Here is a 13,905-nt window from a genome sequence, read left to right on the forward strand (position 1 = left end):
GTACCGAGGCCTCCTAGATTATCCCTTTAGTGACCAAATTATTTCCGGAAGTTGTAGACTTTTTATGAACACTTTATTGCGCTAATAAACCGTTCATAAAATCATAGTTTAAATCTTTAAAGTGAGAGTTTAGCCTACGAGTATAAAAAAATTAGTGGGAACTATTGTTCCCACCGAACTCTGGAGTAACTTCACTTGCTAATTAAAAAAAAATGTATTTCCTTAATTTTTTAGTGCAAAAACATGTTAAACATTACATTTGTATTTGTATTAGTTAATATTGTCCTTTGAGTTCACTAAGGTGATGTACTATGGAACTTAGAGAAGCATGGTGCTACACACAAAGGTACACGACAGTTGCTACACATTATCTTTGTTCTCTTTTCTTTGTTCTTGGTGCTACATTGGCGGCATCTTCTGTTTGTTGTACCTTTTGTAGGGAAGTGAGTTCCAACTTCCTCCAGACGAACTTCATCTGGTACTCCAGACACACCTCTTTTTGGTGTTTGAAAATGAACGCGCCTTCCTCTTCTCTTACGACTTGAGAAGCCAGAGAAAAGCTGCCTTGCTAAGTGCAATCTAACTGTTAGCTGGTCTGCTTCTGTCTTCTGTAGCTTCCACATAACGTAGGAATTGACAACTGCCAAATCTACAAGAAAGAAAAACAGTCTGTGCCACCACTTCCTTGAACGACTGCCTACAGCATACCGTTCAGGCAGCTGATCAAATCTATCCACTCCTCCCATTATTTTATTATGCTCTGCCACAGCCAATGGGCAGAATACTTCACTTCTGCTTCCATCTTTGTTTCTTCTCAAAACAGTTGTAACGTGTTTGGGATTGTGGTAATTTGATAATATACGAACAGGTTTACTATCCTGCCACTTCACTGCTGCAACACATGACCTGACAGCAAATTCGAATTCTCCCCTGCTAAGCTTGGAATTTTTTTCCAGCATATCAGGCAAATCCTTCCTGTTTGGACGAACAGTTCCGATGCCATAAAGTCCATGAGACTGTAACTCTTCCTTTATTCGTACTGTTGTAAAATAATTGTCAAAAGCTACCAGCCTTTTGCTGCCATCCATTGCCTTTGTTAGAGTAAGCACAACTTCTTCACCCAAAGTAAATTCGGATGTATCATTTGTATCTCTTTTTCCAGTGTAGATGTCGAAATTTATGATGAACCCAGTACTAGCGTCAGCTGAGCACCACTCTCTATATCCACGCTTCACTGGTTTCATTGGCATATATTGTTTGAGTGTTGACCGTCCTTTGAAGGCCACCATACATTCGTCAACTGCTAAAACAGAAGATGGTTTGTAGACTTTACAAAGCTTATTTGATATTGCTCTGATGACAGGTCGAATTTTGTGTAACTTGTCATAACCTGGCTTCCCTTTTTTGACACACGTGCTGTTGTCATTGCAATGCAGGTTCTCAACAATTTTTTTGTATCGAAGCTTTGTCATGACCGACGAGATAGCAGTTACTGCAAGAATAGGATCACTGCTCCAATAATTTCCGAGTTGTGGAAGCTGATGAACACCCATCAAAATAAGCATTCCCAAAAAAGCTTTTAGCTCAGGAACAGTAATGTCCTGCCAGTTGGATGATACTTTGGTTGTTTTCTTCCCTGACTTCACAACACACCTTTCCTGCCTTGCATATAAGTTCGTCTGATTGCAAATATGAAGCAACAGCTCTTCTGTAAATATAGACTCGAAATATTTTATTTCTTTATCAGACTTTGAGAAATTTGCAATATTTTCTGCGCTTTCTTCTAATTTCAGTGGACGATTTTCAAAATAGGAAATATTCTCATTCCACATTTTTTACCTAGAAGAAAATGTTGCAGCAGCTGTTTCTGGGGTTGAATCGGATACACTTGCTTGACAAGGAGACATGTTCCCAATTTCACTAGTGTCTATTGTCAGATTGAAACAGTTGTCTTTATTTGAAACAATAACGTTATCACTATTTTCGTCCAAAATCTGAGAAGTATTTGGTGATTCAGAATCATCATCAGAGTCAGCATCGATGTCTGAATCTTCTACATCTTCTGGTAAAGCATATAAAATTCTGAAAACCTCTTCTGGTGTCAGTCCAGGCATTCTAAACAATAAGAAACAAACAATAACTATGATGCCGATTGCGCAGCCATATGCATTGCACTTCACACAAGTTCAGTGGGAAAAATAGTTCCCACGAACTTACCTTGTAATATTTATGTAATTTAAAGTCAAATCCAGCAAATATACATGAACAGTATCTCCCTCATAAATATAAAAGTAGATAAATACAACACAAGTCACTTCACACGCAAAAGGAAAGCACACTATCCAAAAAATGCTGTATTGATCGAAACAGAGACTCGTTTTCACGCGGGAACTGCGCTTCTGCATTGATTGATTAACAAGCTGGAAATACAACAGCTTTCGCCTAACCGTTGACAATCTACACGTAGTTAACACACTCTAACAGAGATGGTAGCACAAGTTAGAAGTGGGAACACGGGTTACCATTGAACTTACAGCGAAAACAAATAAGTGGGAACTATTGTTCCCACTGGTCACTAAAGGGTTATTTGATCCTACTTTAATGTATTTCTATGTTTTGGCCCACTTTAAATATGTATTGTACGCAACTCCCGTCAATACGGTCGAAGAACTGGAACAGAGACTGGTCAGTGCTTCTCAAGAATTTCGAAATGATCCACGGGTATATGAAAAGATTCGAGACTTAATGTGGTGATGGGTACAGTCTTGCATCTCGGTACAAGAACGACACTTTGAACACATCTTTCAACGACGAGTATAGTCATCTTACTGTTGCATTCATTGAAACCTCCTACACTTCTGCCAGAATATGTCTAATAACTTTTCTTAATGTTGTACGCTATTTTTACTTTGTCGTAATTGGGGTGACGTTTTCATAGGAACAACTCAGTGTGGTTGGTAACCACAAAGTCTCAATTATCTCGCAAATGGTTCGTTTTCGGACATATCTTTTACTGAGAATTTTTTGCTTCCAGTATTGTGTACTTTCCGTTGCATGTGTTTACCCCATTATTTCTGAAACACCCTGTACATCTCATGGAAAGGGTAGACAGCAATGATGCCGGCGTACTTATTGCAGTAATTATTTGATAATATTACTGATTCCGAATGTGAAATGATCTGGGTGATGTGAATCATGAAATGTGGGTCAAACATTTCAATCTGATGCTGTTGTAGACCGCTAGCATCAGAAGCTGTTGGCAGGGTGTTTCTGAGAGAACTTACAGAATATTGTGAAGAACTTGCCTGATCACGTAATTGTATCAGGAGAGACTTCGCTTTGGTGGCTCTACAATGGAAGAATCGTGTGATCAAATCTGATGGCAAGGACTAAGATCGGTGTGACATTGTTCTGAATGTCCTGTCCGGATATTAATTCGAGCAGATAGAGAACCAACACTTGAGAAAAACATGTTAGATCTCCTAGCACCAGACAGAAACCAACTTTTCTAATCAGTTAACATAGAGAAGGACATTAGTGGTCTTAAAGTTGTCGCAGAATCAATGACTAAGGGTGTTATAGGGAATGTTAAGTAAGCTAGGATAATATTTTATGCTTATCAAGAATGGCAGGGAATGCATATTATCCGAGTAGTCAACATCAAATATTAAGTTCTGAGGACGAAGAGGTAAAGTAGAAATCGAAAAAATTCAAAATAGTCATGTATTGTGTCTTAGACAAATACGTTCCGACTAAGGTTTTAAGGGATGGAAAAGATGTATCATGGATTACCAGCCGTGTTCTAATGTTGCTATGGAAGCAAAGAGACCTTCATCCCAGATTTAAAACTATTCAAAACCTAGCAGCCAAAGAAAAAACTGAACGAAGCGAAAACGAGCGTAAAGAGAGCATTGAGAGAAGCTTTCAAAGAATTTAAAGGTAAAATTTTGTCGTTTCATCTTGCCAAATTCCATAACAAGATTTAGTGTTATGCAAAATCATTAGGCGGATCTAAATAGTCTTTTCAGTCGTTCAGAGACCATATTGGCAGGAAAACTGGAGATGAAAGAAAGTTCGAACGCTGACTTCGGTTTCCCGAAACTGTTTCACTGCGGAATATCGCAGTACTGTGCCCCTTTTCAGGCATCGCACGAACGCTAAAATGGCAGGTTTTCAAGTAAGTAATCGCGGTATAGGAATTCTAATACATTCGCCTAGTTTTGGAAAAGCATCGGGACCACATGAGATACCTTTAAAATTCTACAAAGACTATGCGAAAGAACTTGATCTCCTTTTAGCAGCAGTTTATCACAAGACAGTGGAGTAACGAACGGTACTTAGCGACAGGAAAAGGGCGAAGGTCATTCCCGTTTAAGAAGGGTGGTAGGATAGATGGACATAATTATAGACCTGTCTCGTTAATTCATTCTGTTGTACAAGTAGGGAACATGTTTTATGCTCACTTATTGTGAGATTCTTGAAAAACGAAAATAATTTCATCTGTCTCAAAGGATAGATGTTCACTTTTGTTGATCCGTTACGCCTTCCAGAATGATGAGATGAACCAGAAAATGCCACGAAAAGAGTCCCTAGATCACAACGCTTTCTCATCCAGCCTAGACCCCTTCAACAATTGTTGAAAGGTGTTTTACTTTCAGACATTCCACGCCGTACATGCCAAAAGCCATCTGTACGCTGGAGCATAAAACGCGATTCATCAAAAGAGGCCACCTGCCCCTCTCAGTGGACGTCGAGTTGCAGCACTTGCGTGCAACTACGAACTTTCGTCGCTGATGAATAGCATGCAACATGGATGCACGAACCTGGCCCTGTTGCGGAGGCCCATACGCAGTGCCGTTCGCTAAACGGTCCTTGAGCGGACACCGTCAAAGTTAGCGTAAGGAGGGCTATGCGTGAAGCGTTCAGTGAATTCGAAAGTAAAATTCTATGTACCGACTTGACAGAAAATCCTAGGAAGTTCTGGTCTTACGTTAGATAAGTAAGTCGATCGAAATAGCATAGCCAGACACTCTGGGATTACAATGCATTGAAACAGAGGATGATACGCGTGAAGCTGAGATACTAAACACCTTTTTCCAAAGCTGTTTCACAGAGGAAGACCGCACTGCAGTTCCTTCTCTAAATCTTCACACGAACGAAAAAATGGCTGGCATCGAAATAAGTGTCCAAGGAATAGAAAAGCAGCTGGAATCACTCAACAGAGGAAAGTCCACTGGACCTGACGGGATACCAATTCGATTCTACACAGAGTACGCGAAAGAACTGGCCCCCTTTTTAACAGCCGTGTACCGCAAGTCTCTAGAGGAACGGGCGGTTACAAATGATTGGAAAAGAGCACAGGTAGTTACAGTTTTCAAGAAGGGTCGTCGAGCAGATGCGCAAAAATATAGGCCTATATCTCTGACGTCGATCTGTTGTAGAATTTTAGAACATGTTTTTTGCTCGCGTATCATGTCATTTCTGGGAACCCAGAATTTACTCTGTAGGAATCAACATGGATTTCGGAAACAGCGATCGTGTAAGACCCAACTCGCTTTATTTGTTCATGGGACCCAGAAAATATTAGATACAGGCTCCCAGGTAGATGCCATTTTCCTTGACTTCCGGTAGGCGCACTGCCACCTGAAAAACAAAGTAAGAGCCTACGGAATATCAGATCAGCTGTGTGGCTGGATTGAAGAGTTTTTAGCAAACAGAGCACAGAATGTTGTTCTCAATGGAGAGACGTCTATAGACGTTAAAGTAAACTCTGGCGTGCCACAGGGGAGTGTTGTGGACCATTGCTTTTCACAATATATATAAATGACCTAGTAGATAGTGTCGGAAGCACCATGCGGCTTTTCGCGGATGATGCTGTAGTATACAGAGAAGCTGCAGCATTAGCAAATTGCAGCGAAATGCAGGAAGATCTGCAGCGGATAGGCACTTGCTGCAGGGAGTGGCAACTGACCCTTGACATAGATAAATGTAATGTATTGCGAATACATAGAAAGAAGGATCCTTTATTTTATGATTATATGATAGCGGAACAAACACTGATAGCAGTTACTTCTGCAAAATATCTGGGAGTATGCGTGCGGATCGATTTGAAGTGGAATGATCATATAAAATTAATTGTTGGTAAGGTGGGTGCCAGGTTGAGATTCATTGGAAGAGTCCTTAGAGAATGTACTCCATCAAAAAAGTAGGTGGCTTACAAAACACTCGTTCGACCTATACTTGAGTATTGCGCATCAGTGTGGGATCCGTTCCAGGCTGGGTTGACGGAGGAGATGGAGAAGATCCCAGGAAGAGCGGCGCGATTCGTCACAGGGTTATTTGGTAAGCGTGATAGCGTTACGTAGATGTTTAGCAAACTCAAGTGGCAGACCCTGCAAGAGAGGCACTCTGCATCGCGGTGTAGCTTGCTCTCCAGGTTTCGAGAGGGTGCGTTTCTGGATGAGGTGTCGAATATATTGCTTCCCCCTACTTATACCACCCGAGGAGATCACGAACGTAAAATTAGAGAGATTCGGGGGCGCACGGAGGCTTTCCGGCAGTCGTTCTTCCCGCGATTCATACGCGACTGGAACAGGAAAGAGAGGTAGTGACAGTGGCACGTAAAGTACCTTCCGCCACACACCGTTAAGTCGCTTGCGGAGTATAACTGTAGATGTAGGTGTAGCCTCTGGGTTCATCTGGGCTATCAGTTGCTCTACAGTTGCACGACTATTCGCCCGTAGTAATCTCAGCAGCCGTAGTTCACACAAGTCATCTATGGCCCGTTGTGCACCACAGCTGTCTCCTCACCCCGTTCGAATAGCGCCTTTTTTCCATGCACGCTATATCTTAACCACGGCAGCGCACGAACAGTTTACAAAGTTAGCCGATTCTGAAATGCTTCCTCCTTTGGCCCGAAAGCCAATGACGATTGCCTTTTGGAGGTCAGATATATCGCTCCGTTTCCACATTACGACTACACTGTTTTCCATGTCCCTCCAACACGATTTATATACCCTCCTATGCTAGTGCTACCAGCCACCGTCCGACAATGGTTACAGCACGTTGACGTCAAACATAGATGGTGGTCACATTAATGTGACTAGACCGTGTACAACTCAACAAGTTGCTTTTAACGGAACAAAACTGACGGATGTAAAGGATATTTCAGGAATATACCAAGTAAGTGCGATAGGATAGTTACTGTTAGCAGTGTACATAAATGGGTTAGTGGATTACGTCGGAAGATCCATGTGACTGTTTAGAGATGATGTGACTGTCCAAAAGGAGATAGCAATAGCAGAAGTCTGTGGCTGCCTGGTGGAAGACCTGCACAGGGCTGTTTAATGGACTGGCAGTGGCCCTGAACGTAAATAAATGTAACATATTGCGCATACATAGGAGAAGAAATTAACTATTGTATAATTACTCTATCAGTGACAAACTGCTGGAAACAGTAATTAATGCAAAATATCTTCGTAACCATCTGCAGCTATCTTAAGTGGAATGGCCACATAAAACAAAGAATAAAACTAATTTCAGACCGAGATTCGTAGGAATAATTTTAGCGAAATGTAATTCGTCCACGGAAGAACTGGCTTACAAAACCTTTGTTCGACCAATTATTGAATACTATTCATCTGTCTCGGACACTTACTAGGTAGGATTGATAGAAGATGTAACTTAGAGTTGCGCGTTTCATCACTGGATCGTTTAGTCTGCGCGAGAGCATTACGGAGATACTCAACAAACTGCAGTTGAATGCACTATAAGAGAGGCGTTGTGCATCAAGGAGAGGTTAACTATTGAAAGTTTAGAGAATAAGTCCCAGGAAGAATCGGGAAACATATTACCTCCTCCATCATACGTCTCCCGGAATAATCGCAGCAAGAAAATCCGGTAAATTAGAGCCAATACGGAGGTTTGCTGACAGTAATTTTTTCCACGTGCCACACGAAAATGTAAAATGGGAGGTGATTAGATAGCGGTACCAGAAGCATCCTCCGCTACCACACTGTAGAGTTGCTTGCAGATTAGTGATGTAGGTGTGAAAGTAGAAAAGTCTATTAATTGAGCTCATTCAAAAGAGACCCTGTATACGAATAGTTTGCTTAAGAAGAATATGAAATTACTGTGAAATGGGCTTCATTCTCAATTCAACGCTGTCCCCACAAATTTGTTTCCATATCTACATTTCGCTGAAAATAAAAGCGTGGCTTCGAAACCACCCATTTTCTGTGTCCATGTTCAGCATTTGTTATGATACATGGTGTTTCCGGATGATACAGACTGGTTGCCAAGGGCAGTGTGCTTATTTATTTTTTCACAAATATGACAGAAGGAGGCGTCAACCGCTTTAGAAACTTGGAGAAACCAATCTTGGAGCCGTCGCGTTGCGATCTGAATCTAGTGTCTGACAGATACGTGTCCAGAGTTTCATCACTGCGCTACCTATTGAGGCATTGGTTTGGACCAGTGAATTCACTCGTTGAAACATATGCTTTATTCCACATTCCTTTAACAACTTGCATTTAGGTACTGTTACTTGCGCTTGGTATGGTACAACACTTTCAATTTTTACAGTTGCTCCCAATTTTTAACATCAAAGCATACTGTAGTTTTATGCGGTTCGCCATTAAACTTTCACAATTGTAAACCGTGTTGCATAGTAATGTCAGTTCGTTGGTTTGTGCTGTGGCTTCAGTATGTTTTATGCGTAGCCGAAGTTGATTTTCAGCCACAGGCGACTCACAAATAGAAATAAGGCCTTCCATTAGAGACTACATTCAACATAAAGTGTATTGTATATATTACAGGACAAATTTACCAGCTTTAAATTCTGGTGACATATGAGAACAAGAACAGGCATAGAAATCTTCAGTACAGATTTTATGACCTGAAAACATTCTTGCTAGCTCTTGATACTTCTGCCTCGCAGGTAGTAACGGTGATCAGGCCCATTTTGCTACAGGCTTGTTTTGCTGCTCAGAAGACTGTCAAATCACCTATTTACATGCTTTTATGCTTTAAAATTAAGATTCTTGTCGTCAAGAATGTGCACGTTGTTAGGAAAACGTTCTGACTTGTGTAGGGTGGATTTAGTACTTCTCGCCCAATCTATGTAGTGTGTTGGTCGCTAGTTCATAAGTGTAGCGCTGACTGTATGAGGGACACAGTGGTAACGGCGTCCAAAAATATTCTAAAATATTTGTAGTGATTACCACGCTTACGTGTGACTCATGGACGAACGAATATGTTTGTACAAAGAATAAGAAAATGGTTCAAATGGCCCTGAGCACTGTGGGACTCAACTTCTGAGGTCATTAGTCCCCTAGAACTTAGAACTACTTAAACCTAACTAACCTAAGGACATCACATACATCCATGCCCGAAGCAGGATTCGAAGCTGCAGCCGTAGCGGTCTCGCGGTTCCAGACTGCAGCGCCTAGAACCGCACGGCCACTTCCCCCGGCCACAGAGAATAAAAATGAAATGAACGTGTGGCATCGTTGGTCGGGAGGCCCCTATTCGAGGAAGTTCGACCGCCAAGTGCAAGTTTTACTTCATTCGACGCCACATTGGGCGAATTGGCGCAGGTGATGAGGATGAAATGATGATGACGACACCACAACACCCAGTCCCCGACCGAAGAAACTCTCTAACCAGGCCGGGAATCCAAGCCGTTTGTATGGGAGGTGAGGACGTTACCACCCAGCTAAGCAGGCGGACGTACAAAGAATAATATTGGCAAAACATTCAAAGAAGCTGCATGTGCAAGTTTCTGTTTAGTAGCCTATTCGTTCTCAGATAATTTTACAATGATGTTAGACGTGTCACCTTAATAAAACTATGAAACATAGATAAAAGTTAACACAACATGCTAGCGTATAATGAAACACAGATGATGTTATGTATAATACTTTTATATGCAAAAAAACAAAAAAGCACTTTTACGCGTCCGCTGCCTTTTTCATGTGCTCTAGATCTTAATGCAGCAGTAATATGCATACAAGAAAAAAGGTGTAATTTTCCTACTGGTGTGACAGGGAATGAGTCAGAGGTATACTCATTCTGTACTTTTCCTGTCCTTTTGTCAGATGATTTGGAACGAACATTAAGTTTTACAACATTTCTTGCGTAGTCACAAGAAACAAACCATTTGCGACAACATATGGATTTTCAGAGTGTTTCAATCTACCATAAAGGGGTCTCAATCTTAATTCCATGGCCGCTCCTTGTTCCCATAGTTCAATTCTCTTTCAGTTCACACCTCACTAATGGGATGTGCAAGTGTAAACCGCCTGTAATCAAATCTTAGTGCCAGACATAAGATGCAAGAGACGGAGAAGCAATATGGCTCTGATTTGTTCTGCGGTGGTTTTACATCATCAATTCTTTGCAGCATTCGTACTGAGACGTAGCAATGCATTCATATTATTCTCATAATGGAGTCGGTACCGAGTGACTTGCTGCAATGACTATAAAACTGTACTTACACTCCGGAGAACCACTATCCCTATCTCCTCATTTTCATTCAGGTTTGCTGTGGTTTCCCTTAAATGACTAGAGGTGAGCTCCAGTACGTTAATTTAACAAAGTCGTTGTTGTTTTCTTTCCGCATTAACGTCGACCTTTGGTAGTACTGCAGATGCAATGTCTCGACGTCGACCGAAATTAAGCTGTCTTTCTTCTCTTGGCTGGACAAACACTCATTTCAGCGGCGAGGCGCACCGCTGTCGCATACTGCCTCCAAGCACTCCAATGCGCAGAAGTGGCGTCAAACACTTCTGCGAAAAGGACGGCCATACGCGGGAAGTGAACGGCCAACCCTCCGGGGGGCGATACACATTCCCCAGCACGCAAGTGCAGTGTTAGCGCAGCTGTGGCCCCTGAGCATACGACTGCGCCATCTCGTGGAGACACGAAAACTACCATCGTAAAGACCTTCTTATACTGCTCGACCAAGCGTGTGCTTGGAAGGGTAGCGGTGGATTTGGGTACAACATGAGTCTCACAAGGGGGCCGCGTCTACTCGTCATCATCGATTTCTTCCAGATTTATGTATGTGAAGGACGTGACCAGAAATGGAAGTGACAGAAATGGCAGCTGCAGATGGCCGAGCGTTCTGTACTTTCTTTTTTTTTTTTTTTAAAAAAAAAAAACCACAACATTTTTGGTGTGGGTCATGTGAGGGATGGGCCATTTATGAAAGTGTAGTTTCCAGGCATATTTTGACACAGCGTAAGGAATACGGAATGGTAAGCTGAAGGTATTGGGTTCAATCCCCTACGAGGAATCTTCTCTTTTATTTTAAATTCTTACATTACTTACACAGGAAGTAAACCGAGATAATGCCCAATATATTGTATTTGGTATGGTGGAACTATGTGCTGCAAAACAAATTCCTTCTGTTAATTGATTCGTGGGAAGTACAAAAAAAAAATACCCAGTTATACTACAAAATTGTTCAAGATGAAGAATTGCCACAATGGAGTTTATGGTGATTCCTCTCAAATTCACGCCTCTAGTGCAATTCTTAAACGTCTATACTTAACATCAGGTGAGGAATTTGGTCAAGAAGCTTCAAAACTGCTCTTATCTCGAGGAGAGAGAAAAAGAAATCACATCCCGAGAAGGCCGGCCGTTATGGGCGAGCGGTTGTAGGCGCTTCAGTCTGGAACTGCGCGACCGCTACGGTCGCAGGTTCGAATCCTGCCGTGGGCATGGATGCGTGTGATGCGCTTAGGTTAGTTAGGTTTAAGTAGTTCTAAGTTATAGGGGACTGATGACCTCGGATGTTAAGTCCCATAGTGCTCAGAGCCATTTGTACCATTTTTGAACATCCCGAGAAGACGGCATCAAAATACAGGGTGGTCGGAAAGTCCGGAAACACCCTGATCAAATCCAAATGGAGTAGCAAACAAGGAAACAGAGTCCCTACACACGAGGAGCGGGAAGGCGGGAACTTTATAGGCTATGCCACCAACATGGCGGCCATCTTGAAAGCCGCCATCTTGGATTCAACTCCGAAGTTTCAAATGGGAATGTGGTCATGTGACATATGAAACAGATAGAGAACTTCACCAGAAAGTCAATGCCGTTGTTATTTTAAACATAGCTTTATTTATTCTCTTGTTATAGCCAATTACTGACGGCAGCAATGGGACGCTCGGCATCGTGAGTATTACGTACTGAGAAGTCATAAAATGGAGTGCAAAGTGACTATCCCATGCCTGATATGTTACGTGTGTTTAACTGTTGGGTATCCTTTACTCATGTTAACGTTTTAATCATTGTTTCCTTATTTACAGGTTACAAAATGTCCTTAAGACATGAATAAGGCATTGAAATCATCTTGTTATCAGGAGAAAGAAGCACACGGCTCATTGCTGAGGATTTCAACAGTCGTCACCCAACAGGACAGCCCAATACTCACAGCGCAGTTGCTAAGCTTTTGGCCAAATTCCGAGCAACAGGTTCTGTCGCAGATAAACCTAAGGCTGGAAGACCAAAATCCGTCATCGATGAAGCAACAACAGTGAGCGTGTTGGCATCATTTAGCAAGAGTCCGCAACGGAGTACTCATCACGTGTCAGAAGAATGTGGTGTTAGCTGTACCTACATACTGCGACTTTTATCGCAGCACATATGGCACCCGTGGCCGGCCTGAGTGGCCGTGCGGTTCTAGGCGCTACAGTCTGGTACCGAGCGACCGCTACTGTCGCAGGTTCGAATCCTGCCTCGGGCATGGATGTGTATGATGTCCTTAGGTTAGTTAGGTTTAATTAATTCTAAGTTCTAGGCGACTGATGGCCTCGGAAGTTACGTCGCATAGTGCTCAGAGCCAATTGAAACATTTTTGAACAAATGGCAACCGTACAAAATTCAGCTGCTCCAACACCTGAACGAGGATGACCCAGACCGTCGGGTACAGTTCGTAGAATGGGTGACACAGCAGCTGCAGATAAACCCACGTTTCCCCTATCAGATGCTGTTCAGTGATGAAGACAATTTCTTTATCAATGGTGAAGTGAACAAGGAGAATGACAGATACTGGTCCGACACAAATCCGCACAGGATTGATGCTTCCAAAACGGTCGACTCACAAAAAGTGATTGTCTGGTGTGGTGTGTGGGGTACCAAAATCGTTGGGCCTTTTTTTATTGATGATGCATTAACAGCCAACGGTAATCTGAAGTTATTGGATGAAGAAGTGTTTCCCTCGTTGTTAATGGAGGACGGGACATTTCCGGAATTCTTCCAGCATGATGGAGCCCCACCACATTGTGGGCACAATGTGCGAGCATACCTGGATGTGCAGTTCCCTCAAAAGTGGATTGGTCGTAGGGGTGCTGTGGAGTGACCACGTTCACCAAATTTGACACCTTTGGATTTTTCTCTTTGGGGTCATGTCAAAGCACTGGTTTATTCTGTGAAAATACGGGATTTACATCATCTAAAGCAGCGCATTGTTGATGCGTGTGGTCAAATTCAGCTAGATGTGCTGGTCAAAGTTCATCAGGACTGGCTCCGGAGGATAGCATTAACAATCCACAATAATGGACAACATATCGAGCCATTCCTATGACTGTTGGTGGTCTCTCGGGACTGTGTAACATCGGCGTAATGTCTCTTCGGCACATAACACACATGCTGCCGAGCGTCCCACCGCTGCCGTAAGTAATTGGCTGTAACCCGAGAATGAATAAAGCTATGTTTAAAATAACAACGGCATTGTTTTTCTGGTGAAATTCTCTATCTGTTTGATACGTCACATGACCACGTTCCTATTTGAAATTTTGGAGTTGAATGCAAGATGGCGGCTTTCAAGACGGCCGCCATGTTGGTGGCATAGCCTGTAAAGTTTCCCCCTTCCCGTTCATTGTTTGTAGGGTCTGTTTCTTT

General features: G+C 42.4%; 1 protein-coding gene across 1 annotated transcript; it reads right to left on the reverse strand.

The window, feature by feature from the left end:
• Positions 1-296: 296 nt before the first annotated feature.
• LOC124722334 (piggyBac transposable element-derived protein 4-like) lies at positions 297-1,832 on the reverse strand. Its single transcript, XM_047247509.1, has one exon. The coding sequence runs from the start codon at positions 1,830-1,832 to the stop codon at positions 297-299; it is 1,536 nt and encodes a 511-aa protein (XP_047103465.1).
• Positions 1,833-13,905: the final 12,073 nt, after the last annotated feature.

Source organism: Schistocerca piceifrons, chromosome X (assembly GCF_021461385.2).
Source record: "Schistocerca piceifrons isolate TAMUIC-IGC-003096 chromosome X, iqSchPice1.1, whole genome shotgun sequence".
Classification (NCBI taxonomy): domain Eukaryota; kingdom Metazoa; phylum Arthropoda; class Insecta; order Orthoptera; family Acrididae; genus Schistocerca; species Schistocerca piceifrons.